The sequence below is a fragment of the Lynx canadensis genome, chromosome C2 (assembly GCF_007474595.2).
Source record: "Lynx canadensis isolate LIC74 chromosome C2, mLynCan4.pri.v2, whole genome shotgun sequence".
In the NCBI taxonomy this organism is placed as follows: Eukaryota; Metazoa; Chordata; class Mammalia; order Carnivora; family Felidae; genus Lynx; species Lynx canadensis.
The window spans coordinates 63,967,034-63,986,273 of NC_044311.2; the positions used below are offsets into that span (position 1 = coordinate 63,967,034).

Below are 19,240 nucleotides of genomic sequence, written 5' to 3' on the forward strand. Positions count from 1 at the left end.
AAAGGGTGTATCATAAAAAGTTAATGTGTGGACAGCATCAAAAACACCAGGGCACATGCTTCATGATTTCCTTCGGGGCCTCCGTGTGATTCCTGAAACATGACCAAGCCCCATGGACTCATCCACTGGTCGGGCTTGGATAACTACACCTACGAGCACTGCCTAACAGACTGTATTTATTCAGGCTGTCTCCAGGGACTGTTTCTATACAGGCAAGCTAAATATCCCATTTCTCCCTTTCCCACACAATTTGGAGTTTAGGAAGATGGATGACAGCCTATCTATCTATTGATTTTTATCTTTCGTTTAACAAAGAATTTCAACCTCATTTTAAGTCAAACCTAGTTTGACTAAATCAATATAAACATGAACCTCAACCGTTGGCCATGGGATCTCTATAGGCTAAAGTTTCTCTCACTGGCCTGGGAGATAGGAAATCCAAGTTCTAGTCCTAGATCTGTCACCAGCTAGCTGTGTGCCATGGGCAAGTCACTTAACCTCTCTGAGCCTCAGTACTGTCATTTGTAAAAATAGGCATTGGGCCAGATGGTATCAGATCTTTTTACCCCTCAGCTTCAATGATTTTCGTCCATTAAAGTATTTATGTAAATAGTTATATAGCAACCGAACCAACACATCTCAGGGAGCTTACAAAGCCTTATTCCTGAAGACAGCAGGGTTTCCACACCCCCTGCACCTCCAGGAGAACAGAGCTGTCACACCTGTTGCCCAGCACCTACCTCAGTCCCGGACTCCATCTCCTGCGGATGGGTGGAGACGCGTCCCAGGCCCTCGGTTGGTGTCCCGGCCGGGGAATGGCTCTGCTGCACCAGGTCTGGGAGGTTGATGTGGCCGGCAAAGCCATTGCTGTCACTGTGGCCAGACCGCTTCTTCTCTCCAGACGTCTGAGGGGGCACAACACATGGGGAGCATCAGAGAGGGATTAGAGAGGGAGGGTGAAGGCCACCGAGTGGTGTCACCCCTCACACAGCACAGGCACAGTCCCCAAACGGACCTGCTGGGGTGTGCGGAAGATAACACTTACATTTATATTTTACTAAGAAAATAAAAAAGAAGTTAAACTTTGTTCACGCTTAGTATATGGACTGACCCTGCAGCCTTTTGCTTCTGCATGAGGGCAGTCAGGGTCACACAGGAAGTGGGAGTTCCCATGGGAAGGCAGGCGGAGGGGCTGAGCTCCTGAGGTCTGCATTTGCACAGTTCTCCCCTGCAGTATTTGTGTCTGTGTGTGCCTGTGGGTGCACCGTTGACTGGATTTGCAGGTATATTATCAGGTTACAATGATGCGAACCCCTAAGACACATACATGACCTAAAATACTGCTGAAACACAGAGGCTGGGATGAGATAATACTAATAACCCACATACCATGTACGCCAAGAAAACGCAGAGATGCCATCTGCCCAGATCATAGGGCTCTTTGTCAGTCACGAGGTCAAAACAATGATTAATTCACCAGATCGGACAGGAGTTACAAAAAAAATGTACTGAAATAAACCACAGATTATTTGAAGCTACAGGTGTGTGTCTGCTACTGAATCTGAATACTGAATCTCTTACAAGCAAGTATGGTGCCTTGCAGTAAAAAACGGAAGTCATCATGACTAACAAGGAATAGTCAATAACAGTATTTGAACTATTTTGTATAGCATCCCTTTTTAACGTCTTTTCAAGGTATTTTGTAATATATATAATATGAGAAGTAGGACAAATGCATGAGTTATAAATAAATACACTGCAATTAAGTGGCATGCTCTCAAATTTTTACTGATAGGATTGTATGACCTAACAAGTTTGGAAACCACTGCTCTGCGAAACAAAGCCTCCTCTCAAAGATCCCAGGGAAGAAATACAGGATTAAAAGACAGTTCTGCTTCCTAAAAGCCAGTAGCCACACTGCAGGCCTGGCCAGTATTGTGCTTTCTGATTTAACATTTATGCGACTAGCTCACTGAGGTTTCTTAGAGCAGATCTGATTAAGCAATGATTCCCTTCTTTGCCTTTTCTTTCTTTCATCCATTTACCCAGCATTCCTGAGTGACTACTAAGTGTGAGGCATTTTGTTGAACATGGAGGGATCGGCCAGGATCAAAGCAGGTAGACATACTCCCTGCCTTCCCTGGGGCTGGCTGGCTTGGGCTCACTGGCCTGGCTTCCCCCTTCCAGAGCCTGTCCTTGTCTTACAATGACCACTCTGCACCTGCTTCTGGCTAGAAGTGAAAGGAGGCAATTTTGGGGGTAGATGAAACAGATTCCCAAGTTCCTGAAGGGGTGCATGTAACGGATGTTACCGGGGAGCTTAAGAAATAACTGTAAAGCTGCGGTTCCCTCTATTTCTTGGCAACATGCTCCTGGCCTGCAAACTGCCCAGGAGAGGGGCATTTTCTGGATTCATTTTGTCCACACAGTCTTCATGCATCCACAGCTTGTACTAGTGCCTGTTCTCAGGATCGAACATTTTGTCTTCTCAATGACATTTACAGGGTTCAGTCCTAATTTATCTCACTGTCTCCTATTTTATGTGTACTGGGCAGCTTTTCCTTTCTTCTAAGTTCTGTTCAAATACTGAAAGGCTTTTTAACATTTCCCCCCAATCTCCCAGTAGCATAAATCACACATGGCCTCTTTAGAGTTTTACGGGCTCTCTATTCTATCCCCAGCATTCTGCCTCGAGCCAAAAGCTGAGGCAGGCGCACTGGTTATCAAAGACCTGAAGAGGCTAACGAGGGAAACAGCCCAGACAGTGAGAAGCTTGAAGGAATCCAGTGGTGACCGACCCCTGAATCTCCCCACTCTGAGTCATCGGCCTTCTGTCCATTCAACCAGCTCCTTTGAATTAAATACCTTCTGTGTGCCAGGCACTTTGCTAGGAATACAGAGATAAATGAACAACAGCCTGGCCCTCTAGGACCTCCGTAACAGAGCCCAACGATTTCTACAGTCTTCACGCCCTCACCGTTCCCATGGGGGTGGGCACTAAGATTTCCCTGAGTAACAACTTGTGCCTGGGACCATGCCCAACCTTTAGGTATGGTATTCCCCCCGGTCCTTCAAATACCACCACAGGCTAGCTCCCATTATCCTCACTTTACACATGGAAAAACTGCAGTGCAGAGAATTCAGCTGACTTGCTCCGAGTGACACAGGTTGTAAGTGCTGAAATCAGGGGCTGTCTGTTGGAATAGCCCAGGTGCTCTGGGCTGCTGCCGTGATAGGTGGCTCTGCTCTCGGCCGTAGCTGATTGGAGCTGCAGTGGACGCCTGTTGTAAGCGGATTCTTTTTCCTATCACTTCCCATTACCAGCTGGTCAGTAGGAAAGGTGCTATGGACAGAGGCCCATGGAGTCCCAAGAGAGGCTTCAAGGAGTAAAGGAAGGCTGAATCAGACCCACGGGGATCTGCTGGGTGAAGAATGGGCAGCAGGGGAAGTTGGGAAAGGAGAATAGCTCTTCTGACAGATGGGTCCCTATAGACAATGTGGTAGATGACAGCTGGTGTGGTTTGTTCTAGAACTAGAGTAGGGAAAGGTCCTCTGGGACCATAGGTTAGGGGGAGGTAGAACCAGAGGGCCAGGGTGTGCATTGATAGGGCAAATTTGTGTGTCTTGGCAGGACTGTGGGCAGTAGAGCCAGTATTTTCCTCTAGAACCATCTTGTCCACTCCCATGAGAATGCTGTCTTGAGTGAGTTCTCTTTGATGTTCATCTTGGGGAACTGAACTATAGCACCCTATAAACTAAGCTCTATTATGAGTTTTCATTTTATTTTCTTATTTTTTTGTCAGGGACATACTTTTATTTGCATTTGCCTTTGTGATACCTGTACTTTTAATGATTCCAACTCAAGGTTGTTGTGTTAAAAGCCCACCTTTGGGAAAGGTGGCATTTAGAAACTGAGGGACAAAAAGGTTTTGGGGCCCTCATTATATCAAATTCATAGAAGACACTGGTGAGTGCTATTTTCAAAGTGACTGGCTGTGGTCACAGAATACTGGGGTGCTTTAAATAACACAGAGCCATTTGGCTATGTCTGGCAACTGAACTGAAAATGCGCCTCCCAATATCTTCTTCAAGGTACTGACTCTGTCATAACGACGCTAGCAAATTATAAACTGCATTAGAAAGCAGAGTCAGAGAGTCACTCACTCAGAACATTTCCCCTCAGGTTTTCCAAGCAGCAAGTTAGAATGACAGCAGCCTTCTATACCGCCATCGGAATTATCCATTCACCACATTGGGAGATTTATATACCAGCACTACACAATGTCAGCTTGTGCAGCCAAGTCCATTTCTTATTTCAGGCTTACAGGATAGGGCTCTTCAAAGCCTCCTTCAAAGATTCGGCAGGGCCATATCATGAAATTCTAGCAAGTTGCTTTGTGAACTACTTTTCCAGTTACTGACCTTCTGCCAATTATTACTTCAAAGGCCTGATTCATCTCAAAACTACACTTCCTTTCTTTCCTGGGAGAGCAAAGCCTGCTATTATGGTTTCCCAAACTATCCTGGCTGTAGAATGACAGATGATATGCATTGTTTCAGAGGCAAGGGTAGGAAGGGATAACAAGTAAAAGGAGAGTGAAATGAAATAAATTACAGTTGACCTTTGAACACATAGGGGTTAGGGGCATGGTCCCCCAGTGCAGTTGAAAATCTGAGTAGAACTTCTTACTCCCCAAAAGCTTAACTACTAATAGCCCACTGTTGACTGGAAGCCTTATCAATAACATAAACAGTCGATTCACACATATTTTGTATATGTATTATACACTATGTTTTTATCATAAAGTAAGCTAGAGAAAAGAAAATGTTATTAAGAAAATCATAAGGAGGAGAAAATAGATTTATAGTATTGGACTGTGTTGAAAAAAACCCACATATAAGTGGATTCACACAGTTCACACTCGTGTTGTTTGGGTCATCTTATGAGTCATACACTATTATTTACGAAATTTTATAGATGATAACACAGACCCAGGGATGGACATCAAGTAACTCTTGCCCAATGTTACCAGCTATTGTTTTCCTTCCAAGCAGAGACTTGTCAAATTTACACGGTGATGATGAAGTGTGAAAGAAGAGAAAACAAATTCTGATTTGTCAAGGCCCTTCTGGCTGGCACAGATGCAGTGAGGAAGTGCATGTGAAGCGAGCACATGCCCCCCACTCAAATGAAGTGATGTTCCTCGAGTTTAAACACACAAAATCAGGAGTACCTGGGTGGCTCAGTCGGTTAAGGGTCTGACTTGGTTTCGGCTCAGGCCATGATCTCATGGTTTGTGAGTCTGAGCCCTACGTCGGGCTCCACGCTGAATGTGGAGCTTGCCTGGGATTCTCTCTCTCCCCCTCTCTGCCCCTCCCCCACTCGCTTTCTCTGTCTCTCTCTCGAAATAAGTAAATGAGCTTAAAAAAATAAAAATACAGATTAAAAAACCAAAATCACCCAAAGCAATAGGTACGTTTTTAAGTCGATCTGCATATTTCTTTTTTTTTTTTTTAAATCAAAATAGCTCAATAGCCTTTTAATGTTGGTTTAATCAGATAAGATGATATCACCGTTTCTTGGAACTTCTAACCATTTTCTATACATACAATCCACAAGGATAAAGCCATGGGGAAAAGAGGCATAACAAGGCCTCAGATGCTACTGAGTGAGGCCATGCATTCCCGTTTCGCTGCCGTAGGAAACATCTGGGTTTGCCAGTTTTATATCCTCAAGCTCAAATTCTATACTCTGATTTGCATAGCTCCTACTGAAGAATTCGGACTAATGTAATTAAGTCACACTGCGGAAGCTTAGAAGGATACAGGAAAGAAGGCGGTGGACAACTGAAATCACTCAGCCATTTAGAAGCGCGTGTTTCTTCTGGCTCCCCACCCCCATTCACTATGCTGAAAATACACGCTGCCAGCATTCTCTGCGAAAGCTCTGATATAAATACCACTTAAGGAAGCACTTCCTCTTCACAGTTTTTATACCAACTTACCTCTCTTATCATCAAGGTTCCTTCTCTTGAAATACTGCTGCCGAAAGTGTCTGCGTGAGAAGTCTCCAGCCCGTGCGTGCTGACCATTCCCACATTGTACTGCTCGGTGCTCCCGGGGGCTCCTGTTGGTCTGAAATGGGAAGGAACGGTATTAACAGCAATGTGTGTTTAGGGAATGCCTGTTTCCTGTTTATGTTAATTTTTCAAATTGGGGTAAAATATATGCAACTTAAAATTCACCCATTTTAATCATTTCTAAGGGTACATACAATCAGTGGCCTTAAGTACGTTGTATTTAATTTTTAATGTGGTGCTGATGCCTGAACAGGTGTCCTGCTTCTGCAGCATCCTCTCTCGACCTATTCTCCATGCAGCAGTCCTAGAGAGCAAGCTTCAGACTGTCCGAGGAAAAAAACACTGCCGTCGATGTCAGAGCCCCTCGAAGGCTCTGCAAGGCCTCCAAGCCTTCTCTACTCCTTCTCTGACCAGCAGGCACCCTGACCTGCGCTTTGCTCATGCTGTTACCTCTGCTGGAAAACTCTCTCCCACTCTGGCTCTTGGCTGGTTGCCTCTCTTAAGTAACAATATTTCATCTTAAGTGATACTTTCCTTGAGATGCCTTCTCTTACCACCTAGGTTTTATCCCACCAACCCCTCTTTTTTCTTTCTCTTCATCCTTTGTCTTATTGGTTCTTATCACAACTTATGATTCTTTCTCTTTTTGAGTCTCTTGGAACTTTCTCCCCCTGTCTCATTAGAACATATGCTTATGAAGGCAGTCTTGTCTCTGTTCATTACTGTATACCTAGCGTAGAGCTGGCCACAGAGTAGGAGTGCAACATACATTCATTTGATAAATGGTTTTACACTATTTATGGAGAAGAAATATCAATTAAGGGCATTCTGGCTTACTAGGACATCCATTAGGTAGGCTGTTTAAAAATATGCAGCACTTTTTAAAACCTCTGTAATTACTCCACACTGTGGTATATCTATTTTTAGTTTGTTTCTTGTTCTTGTGTTTAATATCTAACGGAGAAGGTAACAGGACCTTCACATACACCCCGAGAGCAGAGACTCACGTTTTCTATGTGCCCCGTAACACAGACCACAACATCAAGGGAAAACGAGAACCAGGTAGGTGATGTGATTTGTCTACAGGATTTTAGTTTCCATGCAATCCTCATTGATACCCTGTATCAGCAGCTACCTCTTTTTTAAAGTGGGTTTATCAAAAATAAAAAAGGTATCAAGGCTTCTCTCCTTAAATATATTAATTGTATCTTTTACTATTTTTTTTTCCTCTTAACTGTTTCTTATGTATTTGAAAAAGACATTTCTGGTCTCTTGGATCCGATCAAAGCCCAAGTACTTGATGAAATACTCAATTCAAGAAAGAAGAAACATGGCAGACTTATGACATCTCTGGGACAGAGAAAGCATATGTTAAGGATCCAAACAAAGAGGTGATAAAATGGGAAAGGGAGTCCAGACCAAAGAAAAGTGCATAGCAAGATGCTTACTTCAAAACTACAAAACTGGAACAGTGGATTGAATGAATCTAAAGATGAGTTAGAACTGACGTATTTGGGAAGAAAAAGAAGCAATATTTCATTCCCAGAAAGGAGCCATTTATAGCGATCCAGAGACATGGAATAAGAAACTGCTGCAATGAATGCCTGACATATTGCTAGAGTGGCAAATCAGAATAGTTCTCAAAACTATGATATCTTCACTCATTTATTTGAAATTTTATTTTACCTTGTGTTTGTGTGTGTGTGTGTATATGTGGCAAAAATATGGAATGTAAGGCAGCTAAATATATATATTTATATATTATAATATTTATATATTATTATATATAATATATTATATATTTATATATTATAATATTTATATATTATTATATATAAATATGTTATATATTTATATATCATAATATTGATATATTACATATAAAATACATATAATATATTATATTATATATTTATATATTTTATATATATTTATATATGTATATATATGTATATGTATATGTGTGTGTGTGTATATATATATGTATATATATTTAGCTGACTTACATTCTTGTTTGGGACAAGACGGTGTGATACAAATAAGTCCATAAATGGAGCATTTATCAAAAGCTAAAGCCTTCTGGGAAGGGAGGCACTTTCCTTCTTTGTCACTCAGACATCCTTGGCCACTGTCAGAAGTGTAGGTACACCGATGGTGACCACCGCCAGGCTGACACTGTCCAACTGAGTTCCCTTTCACCATTAAAGTTCATGGGAGTGACAAGATCAAAGATATGTCGGCCCCACTTATTTTTTTCACCTTGATGATGTTTGATTCCCCCCAGTTTCATCAGAAACATGTCAATATGAGTGAAATTTTCAAAAGAAAGATATTTTCTAGAGCTAATTCCATTAAGACAGTTCCTTGATTAATTTCCCATATATCTCAGCTAAAACCTTTCTCAATTTATTTATTTTCAGTATTGTTTTACTAAAATTATCATCATAGGTTCCAATTCTTCCCTATGTAAATTTTACGACAAAGATTTAATCAGCCAATCAAGATGTTTATCCCTGTCACCTTTCAAAGGCTTCTGTGGTCACTACTTCTACCAAGTCCAATTTGTTTGTATTAGTTTTATTTTTTTTTTTAAATTTTTTTTTTCAACGTTTATTTATTTTTGGGACAGAGAGAGACAGAGCATGAACGGGGGAGGGGCAGAGAGAGAGGGAGACACAGAATCGGAAACAGGCTCCAGGCTCTGAGCCAACAGCCCAGAGCCCGACGCGGGGCTCAAACTCACGGACCGCGAGATCGTGACCTGGCTGAAGTCGGACGCTCAACCGACTGCGCCACCCAGGCGCCCCTGTATTAGTTTTAAAGGTGTAAATTGTATTAAGGTTTGGTTCATCTGTCAAGTTTTAGTCAGTAGCAAGTTTTACAGTGTAGAGTGTTAGCCACTTCAGTTTTACCTCCTGCATATTTTTAGTGAGATTATTTTTTTTCTGGGTTAATTTTTATACTTAAATTTTTATGAGTCAGAACTGCTTCATCTATGATAAACTTTTATGGTGAGCAGTTCAGGCTGTTCTGAGTTTTTAAAAATACTACTTCTACTAGTAATATTCCTTATATTGAATAAAAGATAATAATCTGTATTTCTCCCTTGGCCAATTTTATCTAGAATGGTGAGCAATTTCTCTTAGTAAGGTTAAGGTTGTCTAAGGATTGGTCTGTTTTATTCTGAATCTTTTGTACATTCTGGATACCTTGTTTTAATTGACCACACCATTAATTTTTCTGTTATCAATAGCGGCTTTTGATTATGGAAAATTCCTACAAACTTCTGCATGTTCTGAATCACTTTTCTACAGAATTCTTTTTTTTCTAATTTTTGAGTTTATTTATTTAAGTAATCTCTGCACCCAGTGTAGGGCTTGAGCTCACAACCTTGAGATCAAGGGTTGCATGCTCTTGCAACTGAGCCAGCCAGATGCCCCAGAATTCTTTTTAAAAGGCATAGTGACTGCAGCAATTTCTTACTTGACACATCTCCAAAGGCAAGGGAATTAAAAGCAGAAATGAACTATTGGGACCTCATCAAGAGAAAAAGCTTCTGCACTGCAAAGGAAACAATCAACAAAACTAAAAGGCAACTGATGGAATGGGAAAAGATATTTGCAAATGACATATCGGACAAAGGGCTAGTATCCAAAATCTATAGAGAACTCACCAAACTCCACACCTGAAAAACAAATAATCCAGTGAAGAAATGGTCAGAAAACATGAAGAGACACTTCTCTAAAGAAGACATCCAGATGGCCAACAGGCACATGAAAAGATGCTCAATGTTGCTCCTCATCAGGGAAATAAAATCAAAACCACACTCAGATATCACCTCACACCAGTCAGAGTGGCTAAAATGAACAAATCAGGAGACTATAGATGCTGGCGAGGATGTGGAGAAATGGGAACCCTCTTGCACTGTTGGGGGGAATGTAAACTGGTTCAGCCGCTCTGGAAAACAGTGTGGAGGTTCCACAAAAAATTAAAAACAGATCTACCCTATGACCCAGCAATAGCACTGCTAGGAATTTACCCAAGGGATATAGGAGTGCTGAGGCATAGGGGCACTTGTACCCTGATGTTTATAGCAGCGCTTTCAACAATAGGCAAATTATGGAAAGAGCCTAAATGTCCATCCTGATGAATGGATAAAGAAATTGTGGTTTATATACACAATGGAATACTACTTGGCAATGAGAAAGAATGAAATATGGCCTTTTGTAGCAATGTGGATGGAACTGAAGAGTGTTATGCTAAGTGAAATAAGTCATACAGAGAAAGACAGATACCATATGTTTTCACTCTTACGCGGATCCTGAGAAACTTTCAGAAGACCATGGGGGAGGGGAAGGGGAAAAAAAAGTTACAGAGAGGGAAGGAGGGAAACCATAAGAGACTCTTAAAAACTGAGAATAAACTGAGGGTTGATGGGGGGTGGGAGGGAGGGGAAAGTGGGTGATGGGCATTGAGGAGGGCATCTATTGGGATGAGCACTGGTTATTGTATGGAAGCCAATTTGACAATAAATTTCATATTAAAAAATGATCCATAGCATAGGAGGAAATAAAAATGGATTATGGAGTAAAAAAAAACAAAATAATAAAAACCAAAAAACAAAACAAAACAAAAAAGGCATAGTGAGTGCCTTCCTCCACATACTACAACTCTTCAAACTGTTGCTCTCTATACTTGAGTTCAAGCATCTCAAGGAAACTCAAGTCATTTCTTAGCTCTCAAGTACAATGATTGCTCTTCGATACTTTGAGCGTTTGGCCTCTTGTCTGTCTACTATGACTGACCCTCCAGTCCATCCTTCTCTGCTCCCCTGACCATGTCACTCTTCTGCTTTCAATTTATAAGAGTTTCCAATTAACCATAAGATAAACCTGTGGCTTACAAGCCTTCCTGTATCTGGTCCTTGTGTATTTCTCTAGCCTCATGGTTTCAACAAAACCTACCTTCTATTTCTAACTCTAACAACATATGATTTCTAGCAGTTTCCTGCACACATCATGCTACCAACACCCTTGGGCAACTTTAGTCTATCTTCTGTCCATGAATGCTTCCCTTACATTCCCTGCCTCCCTCTACGTATTCCATCCTTTACACTGCAGTTCAGGCACTCTCAAACCCCACCTCAGCCCCACTGGGATGGTTCAGTAGGTGGCTCTCCATTCTGCTTCCACAGTATCCCCTGTTCACTTCTAACCATGCACTCAATGCACAGTCCTGCAGTTATCATATCTCAGAAATGTTGGTATCTTCAGTGCCAAGCACTGTGCCTGGCATGCAGGTGAGATCCAGTGAATGTTTTATAAGTCCACAAAGGCTTTGTTTAATAACCCCAGTAAACATTTCATTCAAGTTTATTATCCAAATATACCTCTTTTGTGAAGTGATGAACAGTCAGCTATGAGAAGAATTATTACCATGCTTAAAGTGTCCTGAATACCTAATGTTGAATTTTGTCTTTTTAAAATTGACAAAATAACTTTAGCATTGGGTCCACTTTATACACAGGATGTGCCAAAAACAATTTTATTATAATTGTTATTAGAGGATAATGAAAACATTTGTTCAGCTATGTCACAGAACTTTATAGCATGAAGAGTGAACTTTGATGTATGCAAATTAAAAAAATCATTTAGGAGGTTGGAGGATCTAAGGAAAGAATGTAGACTGTGAAGAGAGAGAGAGACAGAGACAGAGACAGAGAGAGAGAGAGAGAGAGAGATACGGAGCATGGGCAGGGGAGGAGCAGAGAGTGAGACACAGAATCCAAAGCAGGTTCCAAGCTCCGAGCTGTCAGCACAAAGCCTGATGCGGGGCTGGAACCTACAAACTGTGAAATCGTGACCTGAGCTGAAGTTGGATGCTTAACTTACTGAGCCACCCAGGTGCCCCACAAATGTATTTTAAAAACGTGAGTGGGAGATGGAAAAAGGTTGACCTAAGTAACTCTGGAAATAAATGGAGTCCCCTAAGATTAAAGGTAAAAGAAGCAGCTTGTAAGCACTGTACTCTGACTGATAAAGTTGTTTCCCATAGGTATACTGGTTAACCATTCTGATCCTGCTCTACATGTGTACTGGAAATGAACAACTAAGCAAGAATTGGCAGATTGTGACAGCCAGGTTTCCCGCTGTTGGAGTGGAAATTGACAGGTAAGGAAGGAGAAGGGGCTAGAAGGATCCATGTGGTAATGAATCAGAGTTGGAGATATCAGGATAAACTTTTATTTAATGTAGATACAGATGGATATATATATAGAAATATTTATAGATATGTGTACATAATGGGTTAATATACACAATATATACTTCCTTGCTCTGTCAGTTGAGAGGGCCTAAAAGAACTGACTCATTAGTAGCAATGAGCACACCTAGTGCCCAAATCTTGGTTCTAGTATCAGTTTTTAATAAAGGGAATCAAGGCTTCTAGGAGGAACGGGTGATTCCAGGACTAGAACAGGAAATACATGAGGTAAGCCTGGAACATCTTGTAGTGTCAGAAAGTAAAGAAGTGCTTGGTGGGGGGTAGGTCAGCCACAGGCGTACAGGAGCCAATGGAAAGAGCTTCCAATGGTTGAAGGTGGAACAATTTAAGCAGCAAAATGAAATAGTGGATTATAATCCGAAGTACTAAATAAATATCCATGAACCTATACTGATATAAATAAATGACCGAATAAATTAATAAATGGAGAAGAGATAAATTCCTGCAGAATAATTTCAAATAAATTATGTAAATACTCTACCCTAAAGGAACATAACTCCCTACTCCTTAAGTGCAGGCTGTGTGCACTGGCTTCCTTCCAAAGAGTACAGGATGGAAGGGGGGGATTACATTACAGTAGAGAAACCTGACAAGCAGTACCTCAGCCAGATGATCAAGGTCAGTGTCAACAGTCTTCAGTCACACTGGTAGTACATACCCTTGATATGAAGTGATAAAAGTCACATGTGACCTCTGTGATCTTTTTCCTCCAAATCCATAACCTTGGTCTAATCATGACAAGAACATCAGATAAATTCCAGTAGATGGGAATTCTATGATATTCCTAATCAGTATTCCTCAAAACTGCGAACTTCATTAAAAAGAAGGTAAGTCTGAGACACTGTCACAGACAACAGAAGCCTAAGCAGATATGGTAACTAAATAACTAAATGTAACAAGATGGGATCTTGATACTGAAAAAGGACTTTAGGTAAGTAAAAACTAAGGAAATCTGAATAAACTTACTAAAATGTATCAATACTGGTTTATTAAGTGTAACATATATACATACTAATGCATAATGCTTATAATAGGGATAACCGTGTGCAGGGGGTAGGAGGAGTAACATGGGAACTTTGTACCATCTAAACTTTTTTGTGAATTTAAAACTGTTCTAAAAAAATAAAGTTATTAATAGTAAAAAAATGAAAAAAAGCAATGACTTAAAGAAAAAACACTAAGGCAAAAACAGCTAAAACATTTTATAGTTAAGGTAATCCTTTGTTCTAAAAATTATTTCCGAGGCACAGTCTGGGTGGGAACAATGAGTTGTCCAAATTCCTATAAAGACTATAACAAAACAAAACAAAACACTTCTACTGATTAGAAGGTAAACTATAGGAAACTTATAGTGATTAGGCCACAGTTTTAGAACAATAATTTTCTCTAATTGGATTTGTCAAAGTGTTCCTGCAGGTACTGATTTAATTCAATTCAATACACATTTATCGAACATCTGCTATATGAAAGGCTCTTGGTTTGGCATTGGGTGGTGGCTATAAAAGTTGAGGAAGACATGGCTCCTGAAACTAAAGAGATTAGCATCCAGAAGAGCTTAAAAACGTAACATGAATCCTCAAAAACAAGGCAGGATGTAAATGGGAATGCAAACTAGGGGGAGAGAGAGGTCACTCCAAGAAAAGGCACAGCACTGGAAAAGTGCAAGGCATTTATTTGCAAGAATTGATAGGTCAGTTCTGCTGGAGCATATGTTGAGGGAATCATGAGCCGCAGGGATGAAGAGGGTCATAGGGCACTAGGATACAGCATGACCAGAGCCACGCTTCTGCAACACTAATAAGACCAGAGCTTGAAAAATGGATGGAAAGGCAGAGAGGACCACAGGCGAGGAAGGGGAGCATTACAACAGCCTGGCAGGGCAATGGGGTCAGAAGCTCGGCTTTCCAGTGAAAACAGAATGAAGAAAACACACGGCATGTGGCTTTCATTGTCCAGACTGCATTTTACAAGACTGTACACAGCTCAGGGACTATTCTAGCAGCAGTTAGTCATAACGGTTAAGACTGTGCCTCACATGTACTGTTCTGAAGCAGGTGCACGTACTTGAGGGAAGGTGCTGATACAAAAGGGTGTTTTTTCAGCTTGCTTGAGCTGATGCAAATTCACTTAACATACCTTTCCTTCCCTTCTTCCTGTTCTATACAGCTCTTATTTTTTCCTGACTATAAAAATAGTACATGCTCATCATAAAACTGGGGGTCTACATAAAATAAAACCCACTCACAATTGTATAATCCAGTGATAATCACTTTTATAATTTTAGTCTATTTCCCTCCACCCATTACTTTTCTATGCATGAAGCATTGGAAAATAGTGCAGTTGGTTAGTTAGAGAAATAATCTTAATTATGTGCACTCTTAATAGGTGCGATCTTCTACTATAAATATGAAACCAGCGCTGTACATAGAAAACAGTTGTTGTTTTGAACACTAGGATCTACAGCTGCTTGTCTGAATGGCTGGACTCCATTTCTGAGAAGCTCTTTTGTATACATTTCATGGCAGTGAACTGTGTTGCAATCCCAGATATATATGTGTATACATATGGCTCTAAAAATATATAGCACAGAATGTAAAGGCTTATCTTAACAAGATAAATCTTAACAGAAAATAAAACCTATAAGAATGTACATAAGAAGTATTCTAACTCTGAAATACCCTATTCCAAAAGACACAATTGTTTTATAGTGAAAATTTTTAATAGTGTGAAGTATACAACTATCATGCTATAGCACAACAGGCTGCTTATATTTTATATTCACGAAAATGCATATATTTACCAAACTGGAATAAACACATATAGACACACCCACACACGTATATCCTGCCCTGTCTCTGATTGTAGCTCATATACAAATAAATATTTTTAAATGTTCTTCTTTGAATGTGCACTTCAATCTGTCTAAAATTTACCAATTCTTCAAGAGCCATGCCAACTTTTGCCTCCATTATAAGCATTCAATGATAGCCTATTTATTATTTCTGGATGATAGAAATAGATCCTCTGAATTGCTTTACCAGTGTCTAGCCTGTTCTCTTTACAAATCATTTTGCTGAAATGATTTCTCTCAAACATAGTACTGATCATGTCATTTCCCAGCTCAAGAGGCCTTCTTACCAGTTCCCAATGGCCACATGGTGAAGCACATACTTCTTGGTCTGGTTTCACTAGTCCAGACCACCCCCCAACCCTGCCCAGCACACCCTAAATTCCTACCAAAGTCAACCTTCTGTGCCTTTACTTCAATTTCCTCCTGCCTGTGATTCCCATATTACCCCATGATCTCTTCTGTCTTGACAACAGTTATTTGTGAACATGTCTTTCTTCTGGATTGGGCTATAAACTCTATGAAGCCTGGACTTGCAATTTCAGTTCAGTGCAACTGAATATAAATCAAAGCCACTGAAGACCACCTCTATTCCAGACATCGCGCAAGGTGTTAAGAGTAGAGAGATGAATGAGACGCAATCTTCACCCTCAGGGATCTCACAACCCAGAGAGGGAGACCATGTAATAAATAGCCTGATTCAAGCACTACCCGAAACTGCAGGGATATACTCAAGATCCAGCGGCCACACAGCGGAAGATACAGGCTCTATCTGTGCAGGCTGGGCTGCGAGGTAGGTGATTTCCAAAGGGACAGGAGAGTGCCAGACAGCAGAGAGGAAGTGCATCATGGCCTATTCAAGCAACTCTAGAAAGGTGGGTATTTCTGCGGTGAGGGAAGAAATGGATGTGCCCTTAGTGGTAGCAGGTTGAACACTGTCAATAGCCTTGCAAAATATGACAGGGCTTAAAAACCAAACGGACTGAACATCTCCTCCAAGGCTGTCTTTGGTCATTCTTCCAAATATTTATATTAATCTGAAGTTTCCATATATAATTTTGTTTCTCTCCAACTAGCCTACAAACTTTTAGAAGGCAGAATTTGCATCTGCACTTGCTGAATGTTTCAAAGCCCTCAGTATGGTATGTAACACAGAGTGGAAATTTTATCAATATTTTAAATACATAATCCACCCTCATCCTGGTTGTTGTAAGCTCAGTGTTTAAAGGGAATTCAAAACATCTGTTAGAAGAATTAACCAATGCTGAGTCAAGACAAAAACTGAAAGGACCAGCATATTTTTCAAAAATGGTTTAGAATAGTGATTTCGCCTCTAGAACAATTTTATTTGCTGTTAAAAAAGCAATTTAATGCAATTTGTTGCAAATGTCATATTTTAGCATATTTATGGTTGTCAATAACTGTGTAATCAACAGTAACCCAACAAGTACAAATTTTCAGCTGTGATAATTGGATTTGCCTCTCAGAATTGCTTGTATATAATGATTGTTAATCAATGGATGACGTTCCCTACAGACTGGCCAGCCCTGTCTCTCCAATCTCTGCTGGACAGGACAGTAACCGGTGGCCCGAAATGGCATCTTATCTACAGGGAGTGAGTGTGGTGTGATAGCCAATACTAGTAGGTGGGCTAAAGAAATGGAGGTGAATGAAGAGTGAAGTTGGAATAATCAGCGTCCCACTCTGTTAGATTTATACCAAATCAGAGTGACAGCACCTTGTGTTTATTCGGGGGAGAAAGCAAGAAATGTATGTGAGTGTGACTGTATGAATCCGTTTGCTTAAACTGGAGAAGCAACAGGGCAAAAGGAATTTTCTCATAGGACCCTATCCAATGAGAAAAAGAAAAGTGAGCCTTTCCTTCACTTAACCAAAGAAAAGACGTAAAGGCTATAAATAATAAGGGAGATATAGGTAGGCATACATGCAGGTATAAATAGCCAAAAGAAGACTGCAAAGAAATGGACAGATGTATGTGGCAAAGTCATAGGCCACAGAGAAAAGGATCACATGAGAGAGACAGTGAAGAAGAAGAAAATCACTACAGGGATATATTTAAGTCAGACACTCAGAAGGTTCTCTGCAGGATTATTTGACCCCTGATTCTTTTGCTGGGATGCTAACCCACACTGCCACATACTTTTGTGTTCCTCATTCCTCCTCTTGTCGAGGTGATGGTGAGGAAGGAACACATGTCTATGCTGTTAAATTTTAACTCCTAAACGTCATTGCCCATAATTCAATGCTTTCAGTTCTTTTCATTTTTTATAATTTTTTAAATGTTTATTTACTTTTGGGAGAGAGAGAGAGAGAGAGAGAGAGAGAGAAGCAGAGCACGAGGAGCACGAGCAGGGTAAGGGCAGAGAGAGAGGGAGACACAGAATGGGAAGCAGACTCCAGGCTCTGAGCTGTCAGCACAGAGCCCGATGTGGGACTCAAACCCACGAACTGTGAGATCATGACCTGAGCTGAAGTCGGCCACTTAACAGACTGAACCACCCAGGCACCCCTCCACTCTTTCAGTTCTAAGGGGGACAGGCAAGTGCCAACGGTCTGGTTGTCATCATTTTCCCTGGAGATGAAAAGAACCAAGAAAGTGTCACCAAAGAGAGAGTCAGTCCAATGAATGTACCTAGATAAAGCATATGCAGGTACAAATGCCACTATGTATTATTCTAAGTGACCGTGTCTGTGGAGAGAGGTATTTACAGAACTATGCTCTAATAAACACTCCAATCCCAAAAGTCAGTTGATCCTGCCAGAGACCCATAAACGATCCTATATTTAATTCCTATTTCTTGTCCTTTCATTTTGGAGACCTAGCCCTCCCCGGCCGACATCAGAAAATCAGCCCTCTTACATCAGTCTGGGTATGTCACTGACAGCCACTGTCCCGTCATGGGCCTCGCTCTCTCCATCTTCCTCCTCTTCATCACTACTTTCCGACTCCTCGCTAGAGGAGGAGTAATCAGTCACCTTCTTCAGCGGGCGGTTTGTTTCTTCAATCCGGAGTTCTCTTAATTCTTTGGCTAATGCCGTCAGATCCTACAAAAGAAAAGTTTGTTCAGCATGTAGGAATTGTAGATACAACAAAGTCACATCTCTCAGCAAGTCAGTGCTCCAGCTTAAGCAACAAGAAAAGAAAGCTCTATATAGAACGGTTACAAACATAGTTGCTGCATGGAACTCAGAAAACGATGTTTGTAGCACAGAGAAACTAGAAAAGAAAGATGAAATAAATTTAGACTTTGCTCAAAACCAATTGCTAGACTGAGACGGCTCAGTTCTGAATATACGCGTGTATATATGTGTGTGTGCGTTGTGTGTATACACATATATACAAACATTGGGTTCTCATTTTATTTTGGGAAGGTGAAGTCGGTCACCCTCAGAGTTTATGGGAAAACACAGGGGATTAGCATTTGTTCCCCAGTATTTTGGGTCTCCTGCCCAAGCCACGGTCATGGCCTCTCCCCTCTTTGATTGCTACTGTACCAAAAATCTAGCATCAGTCACAGAACAGAGCAATTCCCAAGGTTCCAGCTACTACAATGGCTCATTTGGTGGGTCATCATTCCCTGGAGAGCAGAGGCACCACATCAAATAATGGCCCACCCCAAAGCCTAGTGCCACTGAAATTTATAGCCACGGAGCTGAATTAATCAAGAGGAACAACAACAACAAAATCGAAAAGAAAAAAGAGAAAGGAAAAAAAAAAAAAAACAAGGAAATTCTCTTCCAGAACGATAGGTGTTTCATTTTCTTTTGTTTAAAATTACAGTCACCTGGCAGAAACCCTTATGAGGAATACCAAAGTGCATGTGCAAACACCAAAAGAGAAGAGATCGTTTTTCAGTTTTCCATGAGTATGATGCAATCTTTAGCCTTATGGATGTGATGATGTGGTATTTAATCACCAGGCACATTGCAGGCAGTGTGCTGAATCTCTGACTACCTTTTATTTCACATGCTTTCAGAGCAATGCAGAGGGAAGCAGTTCTGCAAAAGC

The 19,240-nt window shown here is 40.9% G+C and overlaps 1 protein-coding gene across 4 annotated transcripts in view; it reads right to left on the minus strand.

Annotated features, from left to right (window-relative positions):
* The window catches only part of TNIK (TRAF2 and NCK interacting kinase), a 396,007-nt gene that overhangs the window by 21,925 nt on the left and 354,842 nt on the right, over positions 1-19,240 (minus strand). For all 4 annotated transcript variants that reach the window (XM_030330590.1, XM_030330591.1, XM_030330587.1 and 1 more), the window contains 3 exons: positions 18,092-18,276; positions 6,006-6,135; positions 741-905 (listed from right to left, as the gene is read on the minus strand). In XM_030330590.1, coding sequence (XP_030186450.1) covers positions 741-905; positions 6,006-6,135; positions 18,092-18,276 — 480 coding nt within the window. The remainder of the gene's footprint in view (positions 1-740; positions 906-6,005; positions 6,136-18,091; positions 18,277-19,240) is intronic.